General features: G+C 44.3%; 1 protein-coding gene across 3 annotated transcripts in view; it reads left to right on the forward strand.

Moving 5' to 3' along the window:
- Positions 1 to 16558, forward strand: part of LOC105478287 (acyl-CoA thioesterase 9) — a 42305-nt gene that overhangs the window by 20228 nt on the left and 5519 nt on the right. For all 3 annotated transcript variants that reach the window (XM_071088936.1, XM_071088937.1, XM_071088939.1), the window contains 5 exons: positions 1186 to 1269; positions 1951 to 2054; positions 9772 to 9845; positions 15180 to 15247; positions 16398 to 16509. In XM_071088936.1, the coding sequence (XP_070945037.1) occupies positions 1186 to 1269; positions 1951 to 2054; positions 9772 to 9845; positions 15180 to 15247; positions 16398 to 16509 (442 nt within the window). The remainder of the gene's footprint in view (positions 1 to 1185; positions 1270 to 1950; positions 2055 to 9771; positions 9846 to 15179; positions 15248 to 16397; positions 16510 to 16558) is intronic.

The raw sequence follows: 16558 nt of genomic DNA on the forward strand, positions 1-16558 counted from the left end.
TTTTTTTTAATTTTGAGACAGTCTCACTCTGTTGCCAGGCTGGAGTGCAGTGGTGCAATCTCGGCTCACTGCAACCTCTGCCTCCTGGGTTCAAGTGATTCTCCTGCCTCAGCCTCCTGAGTAACTGGGACGCCACCACGCCCGGCTAATTTTTGTATTTTTAGTAGAGACAGGGTTTCATCATGTTGGCCAGGATGGTCTCAATCTCTTGACCTCGTGATCCACCTGCCTCCGCCTCCCAAAGTGCTGGGATTACAGGCTGAGCCACCGCGCCCGGCCCAACATATAATTATACAACTTTAAATGAGTTGATATCTGTAAGGTGCATGAACCATGCTTGGCACATATAAATGCTTGTTAAAATATGGAAAGTATAGAGATAACCACAGGGTGGCATAGGAGCCAAGGGTGTTATGGGGAAGGAGGGATAACTGAGTGAAATAATTGTTTCATGGCCGGGCGCGGTGGCTCAAGCCTGTAATCCCAGCACTTTGGGAGGCCGAGACGGGCGGATCACGAGGTCAGGAGATCGAGACCATCCTGGCTAACACGGTGAAACCCCGTCTCTACTAAGAAATACAAAAAACTAGCCGGGCGAGGTGGCAGGCGCCTGTAGTCCCAGCTACTCGGGAGGCTGAGGCCGGAGAATGGCGTGAACCCGGGAGGCGGAGCTTGCAGTGAGCTGAGATCTGGCCACTGCACTCCAGCCTGGGCTACAGAGCGAGACTCCGTCTCAAAAAAAAAAAAAAAAAAAAAAAAAAAGAAATAATTGTTTCATGATTAATTAGGACAGAGCCAGGGAGAAAACAGGTAGCCAAGTCCTTGTGATTTGTTTCTGTTTCCTGAAGATGTTTGATACTGTCAGACTCATGTGCTGAGTTCCTATTCTGATTTTGGCACTGAGTCTCTGTGGAGTAGTAACAAGCTGCCTGGTGGGTCTGGGCTTGCTTCGGGCTTTGGTTTCTTCACCAAATCTTAAAATTGAGGGGGCAGTCAGATTGGAGGATCTCCCAAATCCTTCAATTTATAAAAGTGTTTGGTCCTAGGATAAGATGATCAATGGAATATTGGGGGCTGGGTCTTCAAAAGGAGACAAGACTTTTAATGGATTCCAGGGAGTAAATTGGAAATGTTGGGAAATAATTTTGCCTTTTAAAAATTTGGTACACTCCTGTTTTCCTGCAGTTCTTACTTGTTACATGCACAACAAAATCCATTCAGCCAAGATGTCGCCTTTATCGATAGTTACAGCCCTGGTGGATAAGATTGGTAAGTGATATCATTTCCTATGCATACTTAGAATTCTTAGTAATTGCAAGATATTATTGAGATTACAGGAAGTCCTCTCCTTTTATGGGAATTTTTTTTTTTTCTTTTTGAGATGGAGTTTTGTTCTTGTCACCTAGGCTGGAGTGCAATGGCACGATCTCGGCTCACTGCAACCTTCGCCTCCCAGGTTCAAGCAATCCTCCTGCCTCAGCCTCCCAAGTAGCTGGGATTACAGGCGTGTGCCACCTCGCCCAGCTGATTTTTGTATTTTTTGTAGAGACGGGATTATACCATGTCGGCCAGGCTGGTCTCAAACTCCTGACCTCAGGTGATCCACCTGCCTTGGCCTCCCAAAGTGCTGGGGTTACAGGCATGAGCCACCGCACCCGGCCCTTTATGGGGAATTTTAATGTACATATGCATATGAAAATGTCTAGAATGCTATATACCAAGATATTTGTTATAATGAGGTGGATTTTGCATGATTCCAGTTTTTTATATTCTTTGCTTTTTCTACGTTTTTCAAAAACACATGTAGATTTCTTCTGCATGTCAAAGTTATTTTAGTTTTGAAGACAAAAAAGAAATGTAATGGAATTAGCCATAATTTCTAATTGTGCATATTTACAGAACAGAACATTTTTGGTATGATTTGGACCCCGATTAACTTCTGTTTTACAGATATGTGTAAGAAGAGCTTGAGCCCAGAACAGGACATTAAGTTCAGTGGCCATGTTAGCTGGGTCGGGAAGACATCCATGGAAGTGAAGATGCAAATGTTCCAGGTAAATATGCGCCTGAAGATTGTCCACTGTTTACATAAAACCAGCTAGTCTCCATGCAGGAAAAGCTTATTCACCTATGTACAGGTATGTCGCTTACTGCTTCTAGAAAAACAGTTGAAAGCTCATGTCATACGGATGGTGGGTTATTAATATCCTCCTTGTGGACAAAGCTTGAAATACTATTTGGTGTTTATGTTTAATATTTATTACTTTCTAATCATATACAGCTCCACGTTAAGGTGTTTATTTCTGGTTCTGCCCAGGAGAATTTCACAGAAGTCTGTGTTATGGTAGGAGTGAATGGAATTGATTACTGTATTCATTTCCCAGGATTGCTGTACAGTTGGCCCTCTGTGTCTGTAGGTTTCACGTCCACAGATCAACCATGGATTGAAAATGTTTGGGAAAAAACAATGAAAAATAATATAAATACTAGCCAGGCGAGGTGGCAGGCGCCTGTAGTCCCAGCTACTCGGGAGGCTGAGGCAGGAGAATGGCGTAAACCCGGGAGGCGGAGCTTGCAGTGAGCCGTGATCGCGCCACTGCACTCCAGCCTGGGTGACAGAGCCAGACTCCGTCTCAAAAAAAAAAAAAAAAAAAAAAAAAGAAAAATAATATAAATAAAACACAATACAGTATAACAACCGTTTTTTTAAAAAAATAGAGATGGGGCTGGGTGCAGTGGCTCACGCCTGTAATCCCACCACTTTGGGAGGCTGAGGTGGGCAGATCACTTGAGGCCAGGAGTTTGAGACCAGCCTGGCCAACATGGTGAAACCCTGTCTCTATTTAAAAAATACAAAAATCAGCCAGGCATGTTGGTGCACGCCTGTAATCCCAGCTACTTAGGAGGCTGAGGGACGAGAACCGCTTGAACCCAGGAGGTGGAGGTTGTAGTGAGCCGAGATTACGCCACTGCACTCCAGCCTGGGTGACAGAGTGAGACTCATCTCAAAAAAAGAAAAAAAATTAAAAATAGAGAAATAGAGATGGAGTTTCGCCATGTTGCCCAGGCTGGTCTTGAACTTCCAGCCTCATGTGATCCTCCCACCTTAGCCTCCCAAAGTGCTGGGATTACAGGCATGAGCCACCATGGCTGGCCTTCAAACAGCTATCTATATGGCATTTATATTGTATTAGGTATTGTAAGTAATCCAGAGATGATTTAAAGTATACAGGAGGAGGTGCATAGGTCTTATGTAAATACGACACCATCTTATATAGGGGAGTTGAGCATCTGTGGATTTTGGTATTGGCGGGTGGTGGTGGGGAGTTCTGGAACCAATCCTGTGTGGATTCCAAGGGGCAGCGGTACCACAAAGTACCATAAACTGGTGGCATAAAACCAGAAAATTTATTGACTCACAGTTTGGAGGCTACTAATCCAAAATCAGGATGTCAGCAGAGTCATGCTCTCTCTAAAACCTGTAAGAGAGAAACGTTCCTTGTCTGTTTCTTGCTTCTGGTGGTTTGCTGGCGATCCCTGGTGTTCCTTCACTTCCAGCTGTAGCACTTCATTCAGTCTCTGCCTCCGCCATCACATGGTGTTCTCTCGTGTGTCTATCTCTCTGGTGTCTCTTGTCAGGATGCCGCTAATCATACTGGGTTAAGGGCCCACCCTACTCCAGCATGACCTCATTTTACCTAATTATGTCTGCAATGACCCTATTTCCAAATACAGTCACATTCACAGTTACGGGGGTTAGGATTTCCACGTGTCTTTTTGGGGAACACAATTGGACCCTTAACAGTCATTTGAGCTATTACAGTAGTTAGGAACAGCTCATCTGATGAGTAAAACTCAGAATAGCTATTACAAACAAATGAAGAAATTTGGCAAGAAAAAGTACCTCAAAGAGGATAACAACACAGAAATAAAATGATTTAGTGTATGTCCAAGATTTCGTTGTGGAAAACTTATTTAAGAATGACTGGCCAGGCAGGGTGGCTCATGCCTGTAATCCCAGTACTTTGGGAGGCCGAGGTGGGTGGACCACGAGGTCAGGAGATCGAGACCATCCTGGCTAACATGGTGAAACCCTGTCTCTACTAAAAATACAAAAAAGTTAGCTGGGTGTGGTGGCAGGCACCTGTAGTCCCAGCTACTCGGGAGGCTGAGGCAGGAGGATGGCGTGAACCTGGGAGGCGGAGCTTGCAGTGAGCTGAGATCGCACCACTGCACTCCAGCCTGGGCCACAGAGCGAGACTCTGTCTCAAAAAAAAAAAAAAAAAAAAAAAAAAAAATTCTTGGTTAATTCCTAGTCTGCTCAGTGCCGTGCCATGCACAGCAGATTCCTGGCACAGGACCTGCCTTTTAGGGAATCTTGACAATTTGAATCTTGGACAAATAGTTTGAAAAAGTGATATAGGAATTATTGAGAGAGAACCAGTGGAAATCGGTGTCAGACAAACACTTTTGTTTTAAATTTGCATTCTTCACTGGCTGTTTGACTAATCACTTATGACTCGAGTGATCTTTTTTATTGCAGAGAAGTGATGTGGGGATAAGCACTCTACCTCTGGTTTGCATAGATTTAAGTTCTAATCCCAGCGCTGCTGCTTCCTAGTTCATGTGGCTGTGGGGAAACCACCTCTCTGAGCCTCTGTGTTCTCCAATGTAACATGAAACTAGTAACAGAGCACCACGTTACATGGTTGTGGAAAGGGAAATTGCAAAAAACCCATTCATGTGAAGTACTTGCTACGGTGCCGATTACACAGTAACCACTGTTGGAATTTTTTTTTTTTTTTTTTTTTTTTTTGAGACAGGATCTCGTTCTGTCACCCAGGCTGGAGTGCAGTGGCACGATCTCGGCTCACTGCAGCCTCTGCCTCCCAGGTTCAAGCGATTCTTCTGTCTCAGCCTTCCTAGTAGCTGGGCTTACAAGTGCACACCACCATGCCTGGCTAGTTTTTGTATTTTTTATAGAGACGGGGTTTCACCATGTTGGCCAGGCTGGTCTCGAACTCCTGACCTCAAGTGATCTGCCTGCCTCGGCCTCCCAAAGTGCTGGGATTACAGGCATGGGCCACCGCCCCCAGCCTGGCAATAATATTAATTTATTATAAATACTGTTGAGGTGGCCTCAAATTTCTATTTTGGGCTTGACCTTCATACCCACTTTTCTGAGTGCTCCTTAATTTCTTCACCTAGATGTGCTGTTGCTACCTCAAGTTCCAATAAACAGTACGTTCCAAACTGAATGGCTCCAATTCTCATCCTCCTCCAGTCTCCCCTTTGCCAGCCTCCTGTTTCCTCCAGCTCCAGACCTTTGTGACAGCTTTAATTTTTCCCTTTCCCATGCAGCCTTTTGCCAGGTCTTGCAAATTCATCACCCACAGCAACTCACCAGAATTCTTTCTCCCCACATCCTTTTGGCCCTGTGTTTTATTCAAGTCCTCACTGCCTCTTGTGTGAGTGCCTTAACGGTCTTTTAATTAACCTGACTTTCTCTAGCCTGACCGCTCTCTGTTAATTTCATGCATTTTTACCACATAAGTCTTCCAAAGCTGATCTTGAATCAGGTCACTTCCCTTCTCAGAAACCTTCAGTGACCGTTCATTATCTGTGGATTAAAGTCTAAACCCCTTTGACTGGCCCAGGCACAGTGGCTTACGGCTCCAATCCCAGGACTTTGGGAGGCCGAGGCAGGTGGATCTCTTGAGTTCAGGAGTTCAAGACCAGCCTGAGCAACATGGTGAAATCCTGTCTCTACAAAAAGTACAAAAAATTGCCTGGGCATGGTGGCTCATGCCTGTAATTCCAACACTTTGGGAGACCAAGGCAGGCGAATCATGAGGTCAAGAGTTTGAGATCAGCCTGGCCAATATGGTGAAACCCCATCTCTATTAAAAATACAAAAATCAGCTGGGGGTGGTGGCACGTGCCTGTAGTCCCAGCTACTGGGGAGGCTGAGGCAGAAGAATCGCTTGAATCTGGGAGGCGGAGGTTTCAGTGAGCCGAGATCGTGCCACTGCCTTCCAGCCTCAGCGACAGAGTGAGACTCCATCTCAAAAAAAAAAAAAAAAAAAAAAAGTACAAAAAATTAGCCGGTGTGGTGGCGTGCGCCTGTGATCCCAGCCACTTGGGAGGCTAAGGTGGGAGGATCACTTGAGGCTGGGAGGTGGAGGTTGCAGTGAGCTGAGATTGCGCCACTGTACTCCAACCTGGGTGACAGAGTGAGACCCCATCTCAAACAAAAAACAAAACTCCTTTGATTAATTAGGACCCAAGGGGCTTCATAAACTAGTCCCAGCCTACGTTTCCAACTATATTCCCTTTGACTTATCATTTATATACCTTCTTAATGCTCACCACTGGCCTTCAAGCATCGTAAGAATAGGGAGTTATTCATCTTTGCGTTCTAGTGGTTGGCACTAGTGGGTGTTCATGATAGTAAACCATAATTTACATATAGGTTGAACATTGCAACTCTGAAATCTGAAATGCTCCAAAATCTGACTTTTTGAGCACTGACATGATGCCCAAAGGAAATGCTCGTTGGGTTTGGAATGTTCAACCTGTGAGTATTGAAGGCAAACATTCCAAATCCAAAACTCCAAAATAGCCTGAAATACAGAACACTTCTGGTCCCAAGCATTTTGGATAAGGGATATTCAGCTGGGAGTGAGTGAATGAGTATCATTGCTGGTGCTTTTTCCTTTGCCTGAAATTCTCGTGCTCTGGCTTTGTATCCACATTCTCCCTGTGCTCCAGGATAACTTCATGCTCAATCCCTTTCCTTATTCTCCCATCATGTAACACCTGTTCCTTCCCCAGGCCTCCTTCCTCAATACCATCTCTCTGACTCACTCTCCTGGCACCTGCTAGTCTCCTACAGAGCTGTGCATGAACATTCTTTTCTCTTCCACTGTGGACTCTACTCCTCAACGATAGGACCTGGGTTTGAGTCACCTAGCTCACTTCCTGACATCCATTCATTTCACATTCATTTAGCAATCATTTATTGAGTGCCTGTCCTGTGCTAGACATACAGCAGTGAGCAAAACAGATAAAGTTCCATTCTCTTGGAGTTGATATTCTAGTAGTGCCTAGAACCTGCCTCCTTCATTCATTGGCAAATACTGATCAGGTATCTGCTATCTGCCAGTCTTTGTGCTAAATACTAGGGGTATAACTGGAGGAAAATGGTCTTTGTCCTCCAGGAGCTCACAGTGCAGTAGGGAGACAGCCACATAAACAAATGATTATCATATGGTATATTGTTATGCATTATTTTTCAACAGGGACACTGTTGGCATTTCTGGTGGAAGCATTCATTGTTCTGCAGGCCTGTCCCCTGCGTTATGAGGGATTTAGCTCCCTGGTTACCCCTCTCCACAGTAATGCCCCCCAAGTTATGTGACAACCAAAACCACTCTGTATTTTTCAAATGCCCCCTATTAGAGTCATATCTACTTCTCTTACATTGAGAACCACTGTCAAGAGAGGACTCTTTCTATTAAGGGGGCTGAATGAAGGAGGGAAAGAAAATCTGGGGAATAGGGATGGGGGAGGGGAGGAGTGTCATGAAGAATGAGGCTGCTAAGGCAGGCATCAGGTAAAGATAGACAGGAGGCAGTCAATAGCCTGCTCTATCCCAGGACCTCTCGGTTGGTTAGTTAGCTATGGCTAGAGAAAAAGGTGCAGGTATGAGCACAGTATTTGGTGAACAACTGGAGAAGAATCCTGGGCTCTGTTGTGGAGGGCTTTATATGCCACGCTAACAGGATTAGCCCAGGTGCTGGTGGAAGAAAAGAGGAACTATTGAAAGGTTTGAATAGGGCAAAGGCATAATGAGATTGGTGAGACTGTTCCTACAATTGAGGGGGAAGGTGATAAGGGCCTGAGTAGGTAGTAGTGATGAGGCTTGTATCATTTGTTGAGGAGGGAACCTTATATACTCTCAGGTTATAAATAGCTTCTCTCATTACTTTATGGTATGACTTTCCTGGAAGTACAGACTTCTAGGGGATAAAGAAACATCTTAAGGCCCAGGCATGGTGGCTTATGCCTGTAATCCCAGCATTTTGGGAGGCTGAGGCTGGCAGATTGCTTGAGTTCAGGAGGTCAAGACCAGCCTGGGTAACATGGCAAAACCCCATCTCTACAAAAATTAGCTGGGTGTGGTGGTGCACGCCTGTGGTGTCAGCTACTCAGGAGGCTGAAGCGGGAGGATTACTTGAGCCCATGAGGTTGAGACTGCAGTGAGACATGATCGCGCCACTGTACTCCAACCTGGGTGACAGAGTGAGACCCTCTTCCTGGGGATGGGGTGGGGGCGGGGAAGAAACATCTTAAAACCTCAGAGGCCTGTGCATTGTAAATACAGGTTGAGTATTCCTTATCTGAAATGCCTGGGACCAGAAGTGTTTCTGATTTCAGAATATTTGTATTTACTGGTCGAGCATTGCTAATCCCAGAGTTCAAAACCTTGAAATGCTCCTCCAATGAGCATTTCCTTTGAGTGTCATGTCAGTGCTTGAAAAGTTTTGGATTTTGGAGTATTTTTTATTTTTGGATTAGAGATACTCTACCTGCATTTAACTTAACCCACATAATCATCTTTGATTTTACCTCTTTTTGGGAGCTCCTGTGCCCAGCTACGGAGGCATAAACATGTGCTAGTGGTTGGCACACTGCAGTTCCCTGGAACATACTAGTGTTTGTGAGCATGATGGGAGGTCTGCTTGGGTAGGTGTGCCATCAGGAGGACAGGTACGCCCTGCAAGAAGCTCAGATTCTGAGGGAAGCAGGCAAATTAAACGCTTATGATACCCTCTGTGACCCTTGCCTTTGGGTCCCAGTCTTGCACAGTTCCAAACTCCATGCCAGCAGCCCATCTCACGCAGTATACTGTTTGCATTTTGTTTGTTTTGTTTTGCAGATGGGATGTTTTCTGTCACCCGGGCTACAATGCAGGGGCGTGATCATAGCTCAGTGCATCCTCGAACTCCTGGGCTCAAGGGATCCTCCTGCCTCAGCTTCCCAACTAGCTGGTACTACAGGCATGCACCACCATGCCTGGCTAATTTTTAATTTTTATTTTTAGTTAGAGACCAGGTCTCGCTATGTTGCCTAGGTTGGTCTTGCACTCCTGGTCTCAGGCGATCTTCCCATCTAGGCCTCTCAAAATGCTGGGATTATAGGTGTGAGGTACCATGCCCAGCCCCCTGTTTGGGCTTTGAGGTTTTTTTCTCCTCTGCTAGGCCACAGGCTCCTTTGTCATTCTGCCATTCCCAGAGCCTAGTGCTGCGCCTGGCTCAGGGTAGGCCCTTAGCAGATGATGGTTAATGAGCATGCTTCTCCTCTTTTTCCAGTTTCAGGCTTTCTCTCTCCCTCTCTTTTTTTTTCTTTTCTTTTCTTTTTTTTTTTTTTGAGACGGAGGCCTGCAATCTTGGCTCACTGCAACCTTGGTCTCCTGGGTTCAAGCCGTTCTCATGCCTCAGTCTCCTGAGTAGCTGGGATTAGAGGCATGTGCCACCACACCCTGCTAATTTCTGTATTATTTAGTAGAGACGGGGTTTTGCCATATTGACCAGGCTGGTCTCAAACTCCTGGCCTCAAGGGATCTCCCACCTTGGCCTCCCAAAGTGCTGGGATTATAGGCGTGAGCGACTGCGCCCGGCCCACATACATACTATCTGTTAGAGTCGTGACAGGTCTTCCCGATCAATCTATTTCTCATATGTACATTTTCTTTCCTTTGTTCTTTAGTTACATGGTGATGAATTTTGTCCTGTTTTGGATGCAACATTTGTAATGGTGGCTCGTGATTCTGAAAATAAAGGGTAATTGCTATTTTTTCATAATTCTTTATTTTGAAGAATTTCAAAGATACATAAGCCTAGAGAGAAGACTATAATGAATGTCCATATACCTGTCATTTGGACTTTACAGTTTTAATTGCAATATTTTGGCCATTCTTGTTTCATCTGTTGTTTAAAGAAAATTTATATTTTAAGGCAAATCCCAGACATAATGACATTTCACTCTTAAATACTTTAGGCATCTTTTAAAAAATAAGAATATTCTCAGGCCAGGCGAGGTAGCTCATGCCTGTAATCCCAGCACTTTGGGAGGCCAAGGCTGGTGGATCACTTGAGGTCAGGAGTTTGAGATCAGCCTGGCCAACATGGTGAAACTCCACCTCTACTAAAAACACAAAAATCAGCTGGGCGTGGTGGCACGCGCCTATGATCCCAGCTACTGGGGAGGCTGAGGCACGAGAATCATTTGAATCTGGGAGGTGGAAGTTGCAGTGAGCCGAGATTGCACCATTGCACTCCAGCCTGGGCAACAGAGCGAGACTCTACCTCAAAACAACAACAACAACAAAAAGAGATGTTGCACAATTCTGTGAATACACTAAAAACCATTAAATTGTACACTTTCAATGGGTGAATTGTGTGGTATGCAAATTATACCTCAATAAAGCTGTTACCAAAAAAAAAAAAAAAAAAACAGACTTACAGGCATAAAAATAAAATGTAATATGTGGACCATATTTGGATCCTGATTTGAACAAATCATTCAAAATATATTTGGAGAAAACTGGATATGAATTAATATTAGAATATATTAAGGACTTACTATTTTTGTTAGGCATGACAATAATAATGTAGTTACTTAAGAGAATATTATCCTTTTTTTTTTAGATGGAATTTTGCTCTTGTTGCCCAGGCTGGAGTGCAATGGTGGGATCTCGATTCACTGCAACCTCCGCCTCCCGGGTTTGAGCGATTCTCCTGCCTCAGCCTCCTGAGTAGCTGGGATTACAGGCGTGTGCCACTATGCCTGGCTAATTTTTAGTAGAGATGTGGGTTTCACCATGTTGCCCAGGCTGGTCTTGAACTCCTGACCTCAAGTGATCCACCCACCTCAGCCTCCCAAAGTGTTGAGATTACAGGCGTGAGCCACCGTGCCCAGCTGAGCTGTGCAATCTCTTAAATCTTTTTTAATCCAGAACAGGTGTGTCTTCCCCTATTGTTTCTTATTCACTTGTTGAGAGGCTGGATCATTTGTTCTAAATAGTGTCCCACTTTCTGGATTTGTCTTATTGCTTTCTCATGGTGGTTGGTTGGTTTGTTTTTTGGTCTTGTTTTTCTCTATCCCTAGTAATTTCTCTAAACTGAAGTTAGATCTAAAGCCTTGTATTAGATTTTGGTTGAGCATATTTGGCGAGAGTACTACCTAGGTGATGCTGTATATCTCATATCTCATGTTGCATCATATCAGGAGGTACAAGTTGTCCCACTCACAGTGATGCTAAGATTGGTGTGGGGGTTCAAGCAGTTACAGCCTAATCTCTTCTTTGTGAAGTTCAGTTTTTCCTCTTCTGATCAGCAACAATCTACAGGGGTTTCCTTTGTCATCCTGCAAATAGCTGAGTTTCCCATCAGTCTTTTTCCAGCGCTTTCGACGTCCACTGCTGATCATTGCTTTAATTACTATCATCAGGCGGTTTAGAGTAATTCTCAAATTTTGTCATTCCTTCTACATTTATCAGCTGGAATTCTGTAAAGAAGAGCTTTCCCTTAACAACTAGGGCAATTGGGTTTGAAATGGAGAGTTAGGATCAATGCTTCATTCTTTTATTTACATGTTTTCAGAATAAGGAGTTAGTTCACTAGCTGGTGATGACATGCCTTTCCCAGTTTTTTAGCTTTTTAGAAAAGTATCATGTTTTTAAATTTCTTTTTTTTTTTTTTGTTTTGTTTTTCTGTGTGTATGTGTTTTTGAGATGGAGTCTCGCTTGGTCACCCATGCTGGAGTGCAGTGGCGCGATCTCGGCTCACTGTAGCCTCTGTCTCCTGGGTTGAAGAGATTCGCCTGCCTCTGCCTCCCGAGTAGCTGGGACTGCAGGCATGCACCACTATGCTTGGCTGATTTGCTTTGTATTTATAGTAGAGACGGGGTTTCACCATGTTGGCCGGGCTGGCCTCAAACTCCTGACCTCAAGTGATCTGCCCACCTAGGCATTCCAAAGTGCTGAGATAACAGGCGTGAGCCATCACGCCCAGCCCCATTTTTTTTTTTTTTTTTTTGAGATGAGGTTTTGCTCTTCTGTCCAGGCTGGAGTGCAGTGTCATGAGCACTGCTCACTGCAGCGTGGGCCTCCTGTGCTCAAGCAATCCTTCTGCTTCAGCCTCCTGAGTAGCTGGGACCGCAGGCGCATACCACCATGCCCAGCTAATTTTTTTTCTTTCTTTCTTTTTGAGATGGAGTTTCATTCTTGTTACCCAGGCTGGAGTGCAGTGGCACAATCTTGGCTCACTGCAACCTCCACCTCCCGGTCCAAGCGATTCTTTGGCTTCAGCCTCCTGAGTAGTTGCCAAGCTAATTTTTAAACCTTTTGTAGTGATGGGGTTTTGCCATGTTGGCCAGACTGATCTCAAAATCCTGAGCTCAAGTGATCTTCTCGCCTCGGCCTCCCAAAGTGCTAGGATTATAGGCGTGAGCCACTGTCCTGCCAGAACAGTATCATTATGAATTCATGGTTTTAATATGTTTTATGTATTTCAATAAATTGCAGCCATCGTTTCTCTTGATGCTCCAAGTGTACCATCTTTGGGCAGTGGGAGTTCCTCTAAGCTGGCTCCTTTCCACCTGTCTCTTTGATACCTTCCTGCTCTCTGACACAAGATGTCTTGGGCTCATCCTACATATTTCCTGCCTCAGGCCTGGTGTCATCCATTTCTCCAAGTAGTTCTGGGGTTTCTTTTAGTGGGAACTGGTATTTAGACCTCAAAATCTGGGCACTAGAACAGTACATTGTTACTAGTTTGTTATTGTTTCTAGGCCTTTTCAGTGGACAGAGCTAGGATATATTTTAAACAAACAAAAAGCCTCGTGAAGGCTGGATGTGGCGTCTCATGCCTGTAATCCCAGCACTTTGGGAGGCCAAGGTGGGCAGATCACTTGAGCCCAGGAGTTTGAGACCAGCCTGGGCAACATGGCGAATCCCCATCTGTACTAAAAGTACAAAAAATTAGCCAGGTGTGGTAGCATGTGTCTGTAGTCCCAGACGATGTGGGAGGCTGAGGTGGGAGGATCACTTTAACCCGGGAAGCGGAGGTTGTAGTAAGCCAAGGTTGTACCACGGCACTCCAGCCTGGGCGACAGAGCAAGACCCTGCCTCAAAAAAAAGCCTCATGGTCATTTTCAAGTCAGATTTAACCATATAGACTTCAACTTACTTTACGTCATCTTTTTTTCTCTTCAATTGAATTATTGGTTTCTAACAACAGTTACACCCAAACTGAGAAAAACTAATTGTGTGGGTAGAGCTGGGGTGGGAGGAATTGCTCTTTGCACAGGACAGAGTTCAGTGGCCTATGGGAAATCTCGTTTGTATTAGAAACTTGATTTAGGAGTCTGCAGTGAAAAATCTTTGCTGCTGCATGGAAAGCTGACTTGGAAAGTCAAATGAAGATAGGAAAATATGTTGGTCACTTAGTGATCTGAAGGAAGAATAACACCCATCTACTCTGGCCCTTCCTGCCAGCCCCAGCTGACCTGCTGTGGCCAGTGACTGGCCTGGGGCTTCTATTCAAGCACTGAGGCCATTGCTGCAAGTTTCACTCCCAGCTGATGCATGTCACTTTTCCAAGCTGTTGTTTCAATTCTTTTGTTTTTTTGCTTTCAAGACAGAGGTTGGCTCTTGTTGCCCAGGCTGGAGTGCAATGGTGCAATCTCGGCTCACTGCAACCTCTGCCTCCTGGGTTCAAGTGATTCTCCTGCCTCAGCCTCCCTAGTAGCTGGGATTACAGGCACCCACCACCACACCCAGCTAATTTTTGTATTTTTAGTAGACATGGGGTTTCACCGCATTGACCAGGCTGGTCTCGAACTCCTGACCTTAGGTGATCCACCTGCCTTGGCCTCCCAAAGTGCTGGGATTACAAGTGTGAGCCACTGCCCCCGGCCTGTTTCAATTATTTTGTTTCCATTGTTGTTTCATCAAATCTTTGGATTCTACCACGGTGAAGTATTATCCCTTTTCCCTTATTTTTTATTTCAAGAAATTTGATGCTTACAGAAAAGTAGAAAGAATAATGCAACAAACAAATGCCTTTCACCTAAATTGTATTACATTTGCGTTATTCTCTTAACCTCTCTCTATAAATACACATATTTACATATTTTTTTCCCATGAATCATTGAAAAGTAAGTTTGAGACTGCTTCACCCATTCAGGAGTTCAGCATCTATTTCCTAAGAACCAGGTATTTCTACATAACCTCAATGCCTTTATTGTATCTGAGAAATTTAGCAGTGATACAATTATTTAATATGTGATCCGTATTCAGATTTCACCAGTTGTCCCTAAAATGTCCTTTATAGCTATCTCCCCGATTCAGGACCCAATCCATCAAGGATTATATATTGCATTTGGTTATCCTGTTTCTTTTGAATAGTCTCTGTGCCATTTGCTGTCTTTCAAAAATTGATATTTTTAAAGAGTCCAAGCCAGTTTTCCTTTCCCTTTTTTTCTTTCTTTTTTTGAGACAGAGTTTCGCTCTTGTTGCCCAGGCTGGAGTGCAGTAGCACGATCTCGGCTCATCACAACCTCCGCCTCCCAGGTTCAAGCAATTCTCCTGTCTCAGCCTCCCGAGTAACTGGGATTATAGGCATGTGCCACCACGCCCGGCTTAATTTTGTGTTTTTAGTAGAAACCAGGTTTCTCCATGTTGGTCAGGCTGGTCTGGAACTCCCAACCTCAGGTGATCCGCCCAGCTTGGCCTCACAAAGTGCTGGGATTACAGACGTGAGCCACCATGCCTGGCCTAAAGCCAGTTTTCTTGTGGAATGTTCTACAACCTATATTTGACTATTTCCTCATGATTAGAATCAGGTTAAACATTTCACAATTGCCATTATCCTTTTTATAATGTGAAGTTTCTAGTGTGCAATTAAGGCTGTAACCGTAAGGCTTCCCTAATTGTTCTAGCGTTCACGTGTAAGGCAAGCAGTAAGCACTACCCAAAATGAAAAGCAGATTCTTTAAGACTAGTAGGTGATTAGTAAAACTAGTAGGTGATTAGATGAACTAGTAAGTTCATCTTCAAGTTTTATTAGATAATGGCGTATCTTAAATTATATATATTTTTTTCTTCTTTTTAGGCCGGCATTTGTAAATCCACTCATCCTTGAAAGCCCAGAGGAAGAGGAGCTCTTTAGACAAGGAGAATGTACATTAATTTGTTTATAATAAAATAAATTTGAAAAGCACATTAATTACACTGAAGAAGAGATTATTTAAGATTTTATATGGGTTCTTCATACCAGTCAAATGTCTTTTGTTTGTTTGTTTTTTTTTTTTTTGAGATGGAGTCTCTCTGTGTCGCTAGGCTGGAGTGCAGTGGTACCATCTCGGCTCACTGCACCCTCTGCCTCCTGGGTTCAAGCGATTCTTCTGCCTCAGCCTCCCGAGTAGCTGTGACTACAGGTGTGTGCCACCACACCCAGCTAATTTTTGTATTTTTAGTAGAGATGGGGTTTCCCCATGTTGGCCAGGATGGTCTCGATCTCCTGACCTTGTGATCTGCCTGCCTTGGCCTCCCAAAGTGTTGGGATTACAAGCATGAGTCACTGTGCCTGACCCAAATGTCTTATTCATACCAATAATTTATTGAAATTAAAAATATGCTATTCTTTGTTCTTTGCAGTCCTTTGAATGATTTTATTGATCAGACAATATTTACTAAGTGAAGTAATTTGTTATCTCAGTTTTTTTTTTTTTTTTTTTTTTTTTTTTTTTTTTTAAAAGACGGGTTTTTGCTCTGTTGCCCAGGCTGGAGTTGGGCTTGGGTCCAGGAGTTTGAGGCTGCAATGAACTATATTGTAGCCTCGACCTCCTGGGCCCAAGCTATCCACCACCTCAGCCTCCCAAGTAGCTAGGACTATAGGCACATGCCACCATGCCTGGCTAATTAAATTTTTTTTTGTAGAGACAGGGGTCTCACTATGTTGCCCAGGCTGGTCTTGAACTCCTGGGCTCAAGTGATCCTCCTGCCTCAGCCTCCCAAAGTGTTGGGATTACAGGCATGAGCCACTGCACCTGGCCTGTTTTCTCCGTTTTAATGAAGTGAGAAATGCATCTTGATGGGATAACTGCAGGTCAGAGCTCTGGATCAGGATGATATCAAGTGATCTCACACTGAACCAATATAATTTCCACGTGGAACCAAAGACTCACTGGGAGTTTTATGTGGCCTCTGCAGTTTTCTCTTGGATATGTGTATAATTTTCAGTGAGATTTTGAATGGCACCCCAGGTCAGAACGCCCTGTGCTGTAGTGTGACCCTCCTGATCATTGCTCCTTATTCTCCCATGTTTCAGTGAACAAGGGGAGAAGAATTGCCTTCAGTTCCACGTCGTTACTGAAAATGGCCCCCAGCGCTGAGGAGAGGACCACCATACATGAGATGTTTCTCAGCACACTGGATCCAAAGTAAGGATGGTGAGATTCCACGTTGGAAAAACATTTAAACCTTGGCCTT

The sequence above is a fragment of the Macaca nemestrina genome, chromosome X, assembly GCF_043159975.1.
Source record: "Macaca nemestrina isolate mMacNem1 chromosome X, mMacNem.hap1, whole genome shotgun sequence".
Lineage (NCBI taxonomy): Eukaryota > Metazoa > Chordata > Mammalia > Primates > Cercopithecidae > Macaca > Macaca nemestrina.